Source organism: Neovison vison, chromosome 1, assembly GCF_020171115.1.
Source record: "Neovison vison isolate M4711 chromosome 1, ASM_NN_V1, whole genome shotgun sequence".
NCBI lineage: Eukaryota > Metazoa > Chordata > Mammalia > Carnivora > Mustelidae > Neogale > Neogale vison.
In genome coordinates, this window is record NC_058091.1 from 278659228 (window position 1) to 278673542 (window position 14315).

The following is a 14315-nucleotide window of genomic DNA, read 5'->3' on the forward strand; positions in this document are numbered from 1 at the left end:
TTTCTCTGAGTTAAGGTATCAAGGGATTACCTTTCTACCACAAGACCACTCCTACCTAGTAGGAAATGGTAGAATTTTTAGGTGGTTTTTAATTTTTTGATATTATGCTTCAGGATGTAAAGCATCCTTAACATTTAGTTTTTTTCTTTTGGATTTCAAGGAATAGATTACTGGATCAAATTTTCAATTCTTTCAGTGTCTGGCAAATTTTTTTTCCAGAACATTTGCACTAATTTATTCCATGAACAGCCAAAGTACAGACTAGTTTTATCAACTCCCCACCAAACCTTAGGTCTCAATACTATTATTTAAATTTGTGAATGTTCTAATAGATGTTGAACATAATCTAACAATAATACTTTGTTGTGATTTCAATTTGCATTTGTTTGGTTAAAAGGAGGTGGATGGGGGGGATGGTTGAAATAGGTGATGGGGATTAAGGCATGCACCTCCTGTGATGTATGGAAATGCTCAATCACTATATTGTACACCTGAAACTAATATTACACTGTTAACTAACTGGAATTTAAATTTAAAAAGTGAGATTTGACATTTTTCTTTTTAACTGGGCTTTCATTTTTTTGTGTGTCTTTGAGGCAGATTATTATTAATTTTTGAGTGAAGAATTAAATTTATTCTTTGTGTCTATAGAGAACAGAGCTAAATCAATAATAAAAATTACCCTATGCACATTTCAACTCTACAGAAGGAAGAAATGTTCTAATAACCAAATCTGCCCAACAGCAGAGGAGCAGAGGGCAGATTATTTTTCCAAATTCCACAGAACAGTATTTCTTACTAAGAAAAGGATTATATGGAACATTTATTTTCCAAGTGTTTTACTGTAGGATAATAGTTTCACTTTCTTATGACATTTTTGTAAAGAAACAGAGGTTTTTTATACTAAAACATGTTTAATCTCACAATTACTAAAGGAACACATTCCTCAGGCATTTTTCCTTCATGAATATTTTTCTTACATTCTCATTTCTTTATCTTTCTTTGAGCTCCTAAAAAATTATACATAATAAATTGTAAACCATTCTTTTTTAAAGAAATGTTACTAAACAAGTACTTACATTACTAACCACAATATTGCTTAAAAATAACAACTTTAAGGTCATGTTTATACATAAATAAAATAGAAAAGAAGAATGTGCACAACAGAAGCTGTTTTATTTCATGTTTATTTCATATTTTTTCATTTACAGAGCTATAAATGCCAACTGATAAATGAACCTTTAAGAAAAAGTTAAAAATTCTGTTTGAGGCTTGGGGTTGTGTGACTATTTGGTTAATTAAGTTTGATAATTTGCACTTGATAGGTACATCTATTAACTGAAGTCTACACAAGGACAGTATCTACTGGTTAGGTGGCTACTGATGGACGCTCAGGTGTCTAAAGACAAGGAGGGAGAGAGAAAGAAGGCTATGTGAAGTTTAATTTTCTTGAAAGGAAAATAATTACAAACATCTAAGTTTAATGTTGCTTTATGAAGAAGGAAAAAGTACAAAATTGAAGAGAAAGGAAAATTCATAGCACAGCCTGCTGCATGGATCTATAAAGAAATAGATCCTGTCAGCTCTCATAATTCACTCCTTGGGACAAGTGCTCGGAGCTGGTGAGGTAATGGGAAACAGGTACAGTTCTGCTTTGATTTCGTGCATTTGCCTCATATCTTTACTTTTTCTCTTGAATTTGTCTGGCATGATTAGAAAGGGGCAGACCGTGAGTGGGTGGAGGAGGCAGGGAATGAGATTTGGTGGTGTTCTCACCATCAAAATCACTTGCTAATTGCATATTGGCCTAAGGCAGTTCCTGGGTTGTTAAGTGAGTGACTACACCCTGAGAGGTTCAACAGTTTCTGTTCCTACTTTTTTCTGGTTATTATTGATGAGTTTGAGGGGTTTTTTTGTTTTGTTTTGTTCTCTTTTTTTTTCTTTTTGTAATAGAGCATCTACCCATCACTTTGTTTCCTCTGTAAGATTTTCCACAGCCTAACAACTTGCAATCCACACAGATTTCAGACTAACACATTCAGACTCTTCTTAATTTGTAACCCACCCAAGCAGACATTTTGAAAGCTCCATTTCAGAATTAGAATAATATTTGGGGTACAAAGCTACTTTTCTTCCCTGTCCCCTTTCTGGGTGCTTTTCTATTTTAAAAGAAATCTTATTATCTTAAACTTTATGTTGGCAAAATATCTTAATGTGTTAACTTGTGATTAAGCTAATGAAATAGTTTCTAAAATATAAAATCATCTAAGCACATTGTGGACAACATACCCCAAAATTTCCTTTTCTGGGCAGAAAGGAATCATATGTCATAAATACTGTGGTTGCAAATGAAGGTTCTCTTAGTTTTTTTTCTTGCTCACAGTGATATCTTTAAGTCTTGAATTCTCTAAGCTTGCTTTAAGCAAACTTGAATCTAAGCTTTCAGGGAATAATAGATTTAGGACTCTTAAGACTATTTGGTTTTAAGGAATTTTATCACATAACAATAATTCAGAATATCAAAGAAACTATAATATTATTAAAATGTGTGAGCTTTTTTATTTTATTATTTTTTTAAGATTTTATTTATTTATTTGACAGAGAGAGACAGAGATCACAAGTAGCAGAGAGGCAGAGAGAGGGAAGGGAAAGCAGGCTCCCTGCTGAGAGGGCTGGATCCCAGGACTCTGGGGTCATGACCGGAGCCGAAGGCAGACGCTTAACCGACTGAGCCACCCAGGCGCCTCAAAATGTGTGAGCTTTTTTAAAAGAGTTTATTTATTTTAGAGAGAGCCAGGAGGGGCAAGAGGGGAATGGGAGGGAGAATCTGAAGCGGACTTCCCAGAACTGTGAGATCATGATCTGAGTTGAAACCAAGAGTCAGATGCTTAACCAATGGAGCCACCCAGTCGCCCCAGAACGTATGAACTTCTTCTTCTTCTTCCTCTTCTTCTTCTTCTTTTTTTTTTTTTTTAAGATTTTATTTATTTATTTGATACAGAGAGAGGAAACACAGCACGGGGGAGCTGGAGAGAGAGAAGCAGGTTCTCTGCTGAGCAGGGAGCCCAATGTGAAGCTCAGATGAAGGCAGACGCTTTAATGACTGAACCACCCAGGTGCACCAATGTGTGAACATCTTAAGATGTCACACACATTTCTGTGGACTTCATACCATATCTTTAATTTTGTAAATGTTTTAAATTTGAAATGAGCACTGGAATAAGAATCAAGGGACCTAGATTCTAGTTCAGATCTGTCATAGGGAGCTGCGACCTCATTTTTCTATTTTCTTAATATCTTAATTTGGAAAGTTGGATGTTTACCATATGCTAAGATTTTATGTATATGAATATTGAGTCTAACCTCTGTATGTTATAGCACAATCCTCCAAATATTTAAAAAAATATGCAGTGTACAGTGTTTCTAACCATCAACTTCTTCAAATTTTGTAGGGGGTGGGGAAGGACAGAAAGGAATTGTCTCTAGGTCGGTATCCTTTAGATAATCTTTTATCAGCACGACCTAGCTTGGTATTTTCTTTTGTAATGTGTAATGTCTGACCAGGGCAGAATGGAATAGGACTTCTATGAGAAATAAACTAGACTTTCATGAATGCAGTTCAACATGTGTTAAGGGGTTTGAGCACTCACATTATATTTGCTGCTTACTGCCATATTTTTAACCATTTTAAACCCTCAGGCCTTTCATTTTTTCTTAAGTCTTGTTGCCTCTACAGGTTTTTTTTTTTTTAATGATTTTATTTATTTATTTGACAGACAGAGAACACAAGTAGGCCGAGAAGCAGGCAGAGAGAGAGAGAGGAAGCAGGCTCCCCACTGAGCAGAGAGCCCGATGCAGGGCTCGGTCCCAGGACCCTGGGATCATGACCTGAGCCGAAGGCAGAGGCTTTAACCCACTGAGCCACCCAGGCGCCCCTGCCTCTACAGTTTTAAGATGTGTCCTTGAATAAGGAGATGTATGGACCTACCAGTAAAGACCCCATCCTTGTAAAATAGAAAGAAACTGGAATAGAGAGAGAAAAAGAGTTGCCTCCAGGACAGAAAGATCCCAGAGAGGAATGCTAACATAGTAAAATACGAACAGTGAATTGTATTTGTTTTTTTTACCACTGAACCCCCAGCACTGAGAACAATGCCTGGGGCAAAATAGGTACCGGTCAAATATTTGTTGAATGAGTAATGAGTTGGGAAATCATACCCTGAGGATTTTTTTCATCCTAGTCCCTCCTAATGGTTTACTGAGATCATTTAGTGATAGACTAGTTCCCTGGTATCTCCTAGACAGCTCGGTACAGATCTAGAACAAGGTGATACCAGACATATGCCTCCTTATTCCAGACATGTCCTTAAAAAACAAGATGGTATTACATCTCAACATTTGTCTGACTTAATAGAACTATTAAAGAAGAAGCTATATATCAAGACAAATTAACATTTTTCCCCCAAAATGAGTACCTTTAGAAAGAAACCAATAATATAGGATATATCAGAGAAAACAGGAGTCTGATCTTCAGGCTATTAGCTGAATCAAGGTTTCTCTTTTTTATCGTAATTTCTTATCCACCAAGTGCAAAGCTCTTCTTGACATTAATGAGAATACCAGACACACAGGGAGACCTCAAAAAGAACACATATCAGCCTAAATCATTTCTGTACTAGAGAGAGTTTCTTAGAGAGCATGACCTCCATGTTCTATTATTCTGATCACTGCTCAGAAACTAAGGCTGCTTTGGAACTTTCATGAGTCCTATAAAATGTCTAAATCTTGAAGTGATATGTCTTATGCGATTATAAGTAAGCCTATATAAATATAAGCAAATAATGCTAAAAATAAAATAAAAACAAAACCAAAAATAAAACATAATAATTTTCTATTGATTACATCCAAACTTTACCTAAATAAGAAGCAAGAGGCTCATTCTTTTTGGTAGACTCAACGTTAAAGGTCGTATTTTGGGGGATTATGATTTGATTAGCTTTCTGCATGACGACTGTTCCATTCCAGTCATAGGCTCCTACTGCTCCAAGCATGACCCAGTCCTTATATCCAAATAGAGAAGACAAATGATATTTAACAAAATAGTAAGAACACAGCATTACCAATGAGATAGGTTCCAGTCAAAGTGCTTTACATAATTAACTCATAATTTTCATAATAATACAATAGTAACTTAACAGAGTAAGTAACTTGCCCTAAGTTATACAGTACAATTTGCCCACCGAAATGTCAATATTCCTTTGCATGGACTCTGATGCATTTTTCTTTCATCAACCACAAATGATATATTTCCTGATCTTGCCTGTCTGCTTAATTCTAGGTGCCAAGAACCCTAGGTCTTGATCATGGAGTTTTAGTAAGATCTTTGAATACACTGAAACTGAGAAAAAGATATATTCCATATCATTAGCAACTATTTTTTTAGCCAGATGGATATTTACATAAGGCAGACGTCAAAATGTTTTATTCAAAATTATTAGTACAGTGTAATGAACTGTGTGAAATAACTTGTTTTCCTAGTAAGTTTGTGAAATGTCATTTTCCTATTTGGATTAGGAACATCATCACGGTGGGAATAACTGTTCAAGCCATGAACTACTAGTTGCACTTATAACGCTGATGCCTGGGCTCTGCTTTTGGAAGTGGAAACCTTAAAAAACAAACAAACAAACAAACTTTGTTTTCTACCGAGTGGTCAATGTACCTGTGAATAATGAGCACTGAAGCCAGTCTGAGACATTTCCATTTCAAATGAAGCTGCTGACTGGTCAGCTGTGGCTATAACAGAAAGATAAACACCTGTTAGTACAGTGTTGATTTGAAGAAGACAGAGGGCAATTACAATCTGGGCTCTTTACCAACCAGAACTTCCAACATCTTCTGGGTATGTTCAGCCACACATTTCTCAACCCAAAATTCCTAGGTAGGGCTGGGTGGAGGACAGAGGTTAGCAGAAGGGCCATGTCTAAATTCTTGACCAATGGCTTCCCCACCCTTGCTGGAGAAGTTGAGAAAAATCCATTCATGCTTCTGTTCTTACACTGTGGATGCCTGGGGATGATAAGGCACTTTGGACTCAGGGGGTTAAAGGTGAAAGTACTGAAGTTGGAAACCTCTGTCCGTCCCTCACACTAAGAGGATCCTGCTCGGACATTAGGCTAAACTCATCTGCTATGTTACAGGGCTGAAATAATTTTATTCACATATCTAAAGAGGTCTCTTGACTCTACCATCCCCACCTGTATTTCCAGCAACAAATCCTCTTAAAATTCCATTATTTGATAAAGGGTAAAGAGTTTTGGGTTTGTATTTGCTCTAAATTCTGGTGGTACATATCACTCACAAATTGGGAGGAACTTTTTGATGAGCTTTAGGCTGCATGCTGTACAATCGTGTATTTTTTTTAAGAGTCTGTACCCATTTTTTTTTTTTTTTTTTTAGTCAATGGTCTGTATGAGGTTCAGTAGCAAGCATTAGATCTTTTTAGCTTTCTAAGAGCTCCCTGAATCTGAAAAGTTTTTAATGAGGATTTCTATGGGCAAGATTCTATACCCATTTTTAGGCTCTTTATTGAGATACAGAGATAATCAGAGCATTCCATGGAAAATGTGCTACTCTCAAAATATTCACCAACCCAAAGCCACAACCTCCTAAGGGGATTGCGGGAATGTTGTTTCATTTACTTTTAGTAGGGAGTTACTGATTTATTTGGCTTTGCAAATAAGTTAAAAATAGTGCATAATTGTAACAGCCAGTCTGCCTTTTCACTGAGGCATGAGAACAATTAAATTTGTGAAATCAAACTTATTTACTTGCTATCTGCTGTCATAAATCTGTTAACAAATACATCAGTGATTGACTTTTTTAAGGACTAGGCTTAAATGGGGATATCAATCTAGAATTCAAATGTGTCGTTTTAATTTCACATATGAATTATCCTCTAATTTAAATGACTGAAGGGCATTTTAAGTTTTTAAATCCATAATGCTTTATGGTGTCTTTTTTTTTTTTTTAAGATTTTATTTGTTTATTTGACAGACAGAGATCACAAGTAGACAGAGAGGCAGGCAGAGAGAGAGAGAGAAGGAAGCAGGCTCCTCGCTGAGCAGAGAGCCCGATGCGGGACTCGATCCCAGGACCCTGAGACCATGACCTGAGCCGAAGGCAGCGGCTTAACTCACTGAGCCACCCAGGCGCCCTTTATGGTGTCTTTTTATTTATCTTGCAAGGCCAACTGCAAGAGAGCAGCAGCAAACCCCTGCATATTTCCAGTACCTCCTCCTGACGCTGTTCTGCTTACAGCTGAGAACAGAGAGAAGGGAGCTGTGTGACGTTTTGCCTGCGGCACTGTCCTCATGGTAATAGCACCTCGCACATCTCTGAACTTCTTGTTGTCAACTCCTCCCAGGATTGTTCATGAGTACTGAGATAACCACTCTCCCCACTGCTCAGCATGTGCTTAGGAATTTCAGCAATTTCCCCAACATTTGCTGGGAAAGGGAGACAGACCATTTTCTGATTTTGATTGGTCAGGTTGGTGGCCTGTTCTCATCACTAGGTGGCGCTGTCTGTGGCAAGCAGGAATTTCATAATCCCTGCTATTTACCACCTAAAGATAAACGCTGATAGGAAGTGGACGCTTCTCAAGTAACAAGGAACTGAAATCCTTTCTGCTGTCATTATGAAGAAAATCCGAAACAGGCTAGTCAAAACACTGCATTTGGTTAGGCCTGAAAGTGCAGCAGTAAAGATGTGGGAGATATTTTAATCTGAGGGCATTTAAAAAATAATTTTGCTTCTAAATATACAGACTTCTTACAGCTTCCGGGCATTCCAACATGTAATCTTTAACTCATGGTGTGGTTAGTTTAGAAGCAACACAAAAATGTAATTTAAGGCAAATTGGGCTCCTCTTCCCACAACTGCTGATGTAGGCTTCATTTCTACAAGTTCTATAAGGTTATATTTATTTGCTTACTTAAGATAAGGTTTAAAATTGAAACTGTATTATGTTTAACTATCTAATGTAACAATCATTTTCATTTAAATAGTCTTTAGGGACTGTTTCTTTCCTATCATGTATGATATTATTGACTTATCAGATCATACTATTAAAAATAAAAAGTACACAATGATTTGGAAAACTTTGTATATGTCCCTGAGACCATCAAAGCTTATGGTCTGGCCTATTAGTAAATGACACTGGGATAGCTACTGTGAGACCAAAGCCACTTAAAAGTGACTTGTGCAAAGAATGCAGGACAGCCAAGTAATTTAAAAGCAGCTGTGACTTCAGATGGATAAGTAATTCAAGTGCTCTGTTTCCAAGGGTACAGGAGAAAAGCAGACAGGGCAAAAGGGAAGCAGAGAAATGAAATCTGCATGGGCTGTAGCTGCTCATCAAATCTAAACCAAATCTGTCACTTATGGGTCATGTTCCAGTCATGAAATGAGCAGGGCAGTCATCACCAGCATTTTTTTAATTGAAAGAGAAGAGAGAATGAAAATGAGAAACTATCAGAGTGCTTTGTACATAATAAGAGTGATTTTGTGAAATTCCGTTTTATTTTTCTACTTATATGTATGTGCACTAGATCATGCAGAAGTGGAAAAATTTTCCCTTCCTCCATTCCAGGTTCCTTGGCTGGTTTAATAATTAACTTGACCTAAAACAGACTAGGCGAACAAAAATAAATTTATTTTCATATGGGGCCCCCCAAAATATGAGATGGAAGGGTAAGTGGGGTCAATTGACTCTTATATGCCCTCCTGACCCAAGGACTGGGATGGGTACCAGGGGACCTCAAAGGGAGGAGGGCAGTTCACAGGACATAAGAAGCACAGATGTTTAGTAATTAGAAGTTTGCCCTGCCACGCAGATAGGTCTTTCCAAGCAAAAAGTTGTCCTTGGTTATAGCTCTTTTTCTAAGCCAGGGCACTTGTGTAATTCTTTTAGGTAGTTAAGGAAGAGGTTAAAGTTTTTCCTGAGTCCACTGGGTCTTGATTACCTTCAGCTCAAAATAATCTACGTGTTAAAGTGACATAGTTTGGGGTGGCCTACTTTACTCCCCTTTAGTGACCCATGATAATAAATACACTAAGACTTGTGACTCTTTCCTTTCTATACATTTTAATATTCTGTCATTGGTCAGTTTTTTTGCATTTTCCTGGTCATTTGATGCTCAATCAAATTGGTCTACCTTGTTTTACTTATGTCTTTCTCATTTTATCTTTCTGTTCCCCATTATCAGGTCATATCAGGATGACTGACAATGTGGTTTTGAATATCTGTGTTTAAGATGAAAACAACAGTAGTTCCATGTGTCCTCACAAGGACAGGGTCCATTGAATTCGGATGAGGCATAAGAGTAGAATTCTCTGGAAAAAGGGAAAGAAGTATGTTCTTTTAGTCTCCACTTATCAGAGAATATGAAAAAGAGGCTTTTTTTTTTCCAGTTTTCCCGGCATAACAATTCCAGACTTATTTTTTTTTGTCAGGCAAGGGCTAGTTTCAAAGTAATTTGTTACTTGACATCTACCAAAGGCAGAGGAAGGAATGCCATGACTCACTATCCTCAGTAGCCAATCGTCATTGCAAAATCAAAGAAAGAAAATCTATAAAAAAGAATTATGACTTAGACAAATATAGTGAAGCAATGTTTTACTGTTGTGGGAGTTGAGAGAGAGTTCCATAAAGACCTTTAAAGTAGGCAAGAAGCAAAACAGGAGAAAATAAATGAACAACGAAGTTACTGCAAACAAGAAACAGTTCCACAGAAGCCCAGAATAACACAAACATATGAAAAAAGAAAACTTGAGCTAGTGCCTCCATTTTCTAAACCTGTGTCCCAGAAAAGGACTAACACATGTAGGCACATTTTTGTTCTGGTGAATCTACACTGACCATTGCCTTCCTTCAGCCCGCACACCCTTACAAAGAGAGCTGCCGACAGACACGGTGCCATGTGAGATACCATCTCAGGGAAAGATTTACATAAAAGGCACTATTCCATGCTGGCTGGAATAGTGCATGAGCCATATAGTAGTAGGAATAAATACTAAAACCCCATTACACTGAGTTTACACTGTAGAGAGAACATGTAGGATTATAAGAACTAGTCATACCTTCCAAGGCAAATATTCTTTCTCCCAGAGCTTCCACAATGGTAACTAGAGCCAGTTCATCAGAGACGTTGAAGAAATGCTTCTCGGTGGGTTCACTTGCAATTGATTTGATTTCTTCCACAAATTTTTCAGTGCTTAAATTTCCTCTGTTATAGCTCCCAAGAATCTAAGACACGACAAAATGGCAAGAATGTATTTTAAATTCTATGTGTTAAATAAGGATCCCAAGCATTTTTTCAATAAACAAGAGAGCGTGTTTATGTTAATGTAATGCGGTTTTTATGTACTTCCACATTCCTGGAAGAACAATCTTCAGGATATGTAGATTCCTTAATATTAATTGTTATATACTATAATTCATGTAGGAAAATATAAAGGGCAATCTTGTATGTTTGTGGAAGTTCTTCTCTTGCATTTCTGTGTCCCTGTTTAGGAAAAGCTCTATCTTTTTTTTTAAATGTAATTAAAAAAAATTTTTTTATAAACATATAATGTGTTATTAGCCCCAGGGGTACAGGTCTGTGAATCGCCAGGTTTACACACTTCACAGCACGCACCATTGCACACACCTTCCCCAATGTCCATAACCCCAGAACCCTTTCCCGACACCCCTCCCCCCAGCAACCCTCAGTTTGTCTTGTGAGATTAAGAGTCTCTTATGGTTTCTCTCCCTCCCGATCCCATCTTGTTTCATTTATTCTTTTCCTACACCTCAAAACCCCCACGTTGCATCTCCACTTCCTCATATCAGGGAGATCATATGATAGTTGTCTTTCTCTGATTGACTTATTTCACTAAGCATGATACCCTCTAGGAACAGCTCTATCTTTAAAGTCTGACAATTCAAAAGTAAGTTACGGTTTCTGAATGTCGCTGGTATTATTCCAGCCCATGCCTCCGCCATTAGCTGGCAAAATCAATTAGCAAGTGAGTTACTTGATCTTGAAGAGGCAGTTCTTCCTGATAATCTTACCGAGAGGCAGTCCCACACATATATTTTTTAAACAGATGATAAAATAGATAGTAATCTAACTTGGCAATCTAGAAAATAAACAATCAGGAGATTCCTGTTTGAAACCAAATGCTCAAGACAGGGACACCCCTCCACACCCCCCACCCTTTTTTATAGAGAAGAAAGGCAGGAGTTATCTGTTATAGTTCACTGTAATTATTTAGATGTCTTAGCAGGTTTTCTCAAACACCTATTTTATTTTTTAAGTAAGGTTTACTGAAATATAACTTATATACAGTAAAATTCACCCTTTTTAGTTATATAATTCTGAGTTTTGGCAAACCCACACCGTTGTGTTACTACCACTTCAAGATGTAGAACATTTTTCTTTTTCTTTTTTTTTTTTTTAAAGATTTTGTTTATTTATTTGACAGAGAGAGAGATCACAAGTAGGTAGAGAGGCAGGCAGAGAGAGAGGAGGAAGCAGGCTCCCCGCTGAGCAGAGAGCCCGATGCGGGGCTCGATCCCAGGACCCTGAGACCCTGACCTGAACTGAAGGCAGAGGCCTTAACCCACTGAGCCACCCAGGCACCCCAAGATGTAGAACATTTCTATCAGTGTCCCCTCTTGCCCCTTTGTAGTCAATCTCTTCCAACCCCTAACTCTTACAAACCTCAATATATTTTCTGTCCTTAAGGCTTTGCTTTTTCCAGAATGTTATATTTATGAATTCATATAGCATGTAGCCTTTTGTGCCTGACTCCTTTTATTTGCAGAATGCTTCTGAGAATCATTCATGTTGTCCCATGTATAAGAAGTTCAGGTTTTTTTTTATTGCTAGTAGGGTTCCATTGGGTAGATGCACCCAAATTGGAAACAAACCAAATGTCCATATAAAGTATGGGACAAATTGTGGTAGATTAATACAATGTATATTAAAAAAATGAATGAGGGACGCCTGGGTGGCTCAGTTGGTTGGATGACTGCCTTCGGCTCAGGGCGTGATCCTGGAGTCCCGGGATCGAGTCCCACATCAGGCTCCCAGCTCCATGGGGAGTCTGCTTCGCTCTCTGACCTTCTCCTCGCTCATGCTCTCTCTCACTGTCTCTCTCTCTCAAATAAATAAATAAAATCTTTAAAAAAAAAAAAAAAGAATGACTGATGCACAATATATCAAGGGCAATCATTATGTTGGGTGAAAAGTTAAACACAAAAGAGTATATACTATATGATTTCATTTACATAAAATAGAATAGGCTACTTAAGCTGTGGCGGTCTAAGTCACACCAGTGGTTACTACAGAAGTGAGTATTAAAAATATGGAAGTATAGGGAACTTTCTGGGGGGTGATAGAAATGTTCTGTATCTTGATTGAGGTATCAGTCACATGGGTGTATGCAATTATCTAAACTCATTAATTTGTTTACTTTGTACATAATTTTCACATTGAAATTCTGCATTTCATTGTATGTGTTAATTAAAAAAACAAATGAACTTTGATGGCTTGTAATAATAGGATGAATCTTAGCAATATTAAATTTTAAATGTCTTAAAATACTATGTGCAATATGACACGCTTTTTATAAAGTTAAAAAAAGGAAGACTTAGAATTTTTTTTTAACTATGTATAGATACCAAGAGATTAGAAAAGCAGAACAAGAGATGAGTATAGTATTTGGGCTGATGGTTATCAGGTAGAGGATGCCAGGCGGTGAATGTAGTCAGGCCCATAGACAGTTATACTGGATACTTAAAATATGTATACAGGTATAATAATAAACATGGAAACCTATAAAGTGGGCCATGCTTTCACAAATGATGAGGTCTCCTAAACCAAGGATCATGATTAATTCAATTCTGTGCTCCTGGAATCCAAAAAACAAAGATAAGATCTTCAACTTTGTACTATTGCTTATTTTTAGAATATTCTACTCCTTGGGGACAAGAAAAGTCATGACCTCCAGCGACCATGAAGCTACTGGAAATTTCTAGCTTCACTTTCCATTTTTAAATCATGACATAGATTTGTCTAGCATCGTTAAACTGAGACTCTAGGGTGCCTTCAAAGTCCCACTGCAACACAGACCTGCAGTAGTCCCCAAACACAGTTCAGCATTATGGACTGGGTGGATCCTGGACAAAAGGTGGGGCTGGCACAGGTGGAGGAACCAGTCAGTCCTGGTTCTGACTGGGTCCCCCTCCCATAGACACCTGCCTCTCTCCTCTGAGTACCCATTTCCCCCCCGACCTGCCACTGTCCTTAAGCTGCTTGTTCTAGGCATCTGCATGGATAAATGTCAGATTCAAAGTGGTAGATTTAAAAACTGGTATTTTTAGGGGCGCCTGGGTGGCTCAGTGGGTTAAGCCGCTGCCTTCGGCTCAGGTCATGATCTCAGGGTCCTGAGATCGAGTCCCGCATCGGGCTCTCTGCTCAGCAGGGAGCCTGCTTCCTCCTCTCTCTCTCTCTCTGCCTGCCTCTCTGCCTACTTGTGATCTCTCTCTGTCAAATAAATAAATAAAAATCTTAAAAAAAGAAAAAAAACTGGTATTTTTATTAAGAAGGATACAACTTTTCACTTACAGTTAGAAAAAAGCTAAAATTACTGTTTTAGGTGTTGCTATTTATGATCTACCACATACTTGTTTTTTTGAATCATAAAATGTATGAGGGTTTAGATTCGTAACTGAATCATTAAAATGTACCCTAAATGTTAATGTGAGCACAAGAGTTGTGTGCCAGGTAGTAAGGCCGGAATTCAGATAGTAGCTCTGGAGTTGACCTTAGTGAGAAGGTGCTGGGGATTTATTCCTGGTTTCTCCCCCTGGCTTGACTCACACCCTCACCCCATTCCCACGGAATAACTGAGAGGAGTCTCAAGCAATACCACCTATCAGCACACACAGGTCTTCACTGAGGCCCTTGTCGGTTCTTTAGTTCCACATCTACCTGTATAATGTGTTCATGAGGCACAATGTGAAGAACTTTGTGCTACTTTGAAAAACTGGGCAATTTAGGAAAACTGGAGCTGTCTCTAAGGAAATCAGTACACTATTTGGGTAACTTTTGATTTTGAACCTAACTCTATACTACTTGTCCAGGTTTAGGTAGAAAGGTCAAGGTCAGCAGTCTGAAAAATTGCACCAAAACACAAAAACTCAGACCCTTTCTACTTGGCTAAAAAGCAAATGACAACCATCAGAAATGGTTATATTTGAACGG

The 14315-nt window shown here is 37.8% G+C and overlaps 1 protein-coding gene across 1 annotated transcript in view; it reads right to left on the reverse strand.

The window, feature by feature from the left end:
• ITGA1 (integrin subunit alpha 1) overlaps positions 1 to 14315 on the reverse strand; it is a 166337-nt gene that overhangs the window by 49027 nt on the left and 102995 nt on the right. The window contains exons 9-11 of the mRNA XM_044232119.1: positions 10144 to 10309; positions 5723 to 5796; positions 4916 to 5060 (exon numbers count right to left, since the gene is read on the reverse strand). Coding sequence (XP_044088054.1) covers positions 4916 to 5060; positions 5723 to 5796; positions 10144 to 10309 — 385 coding nt within the window. The remainder of the gene's footprint in view (positions 1 to 4915; positions 5061 to 5722; positions 5797 to 10143; positions 10310 to 14315) is intronic.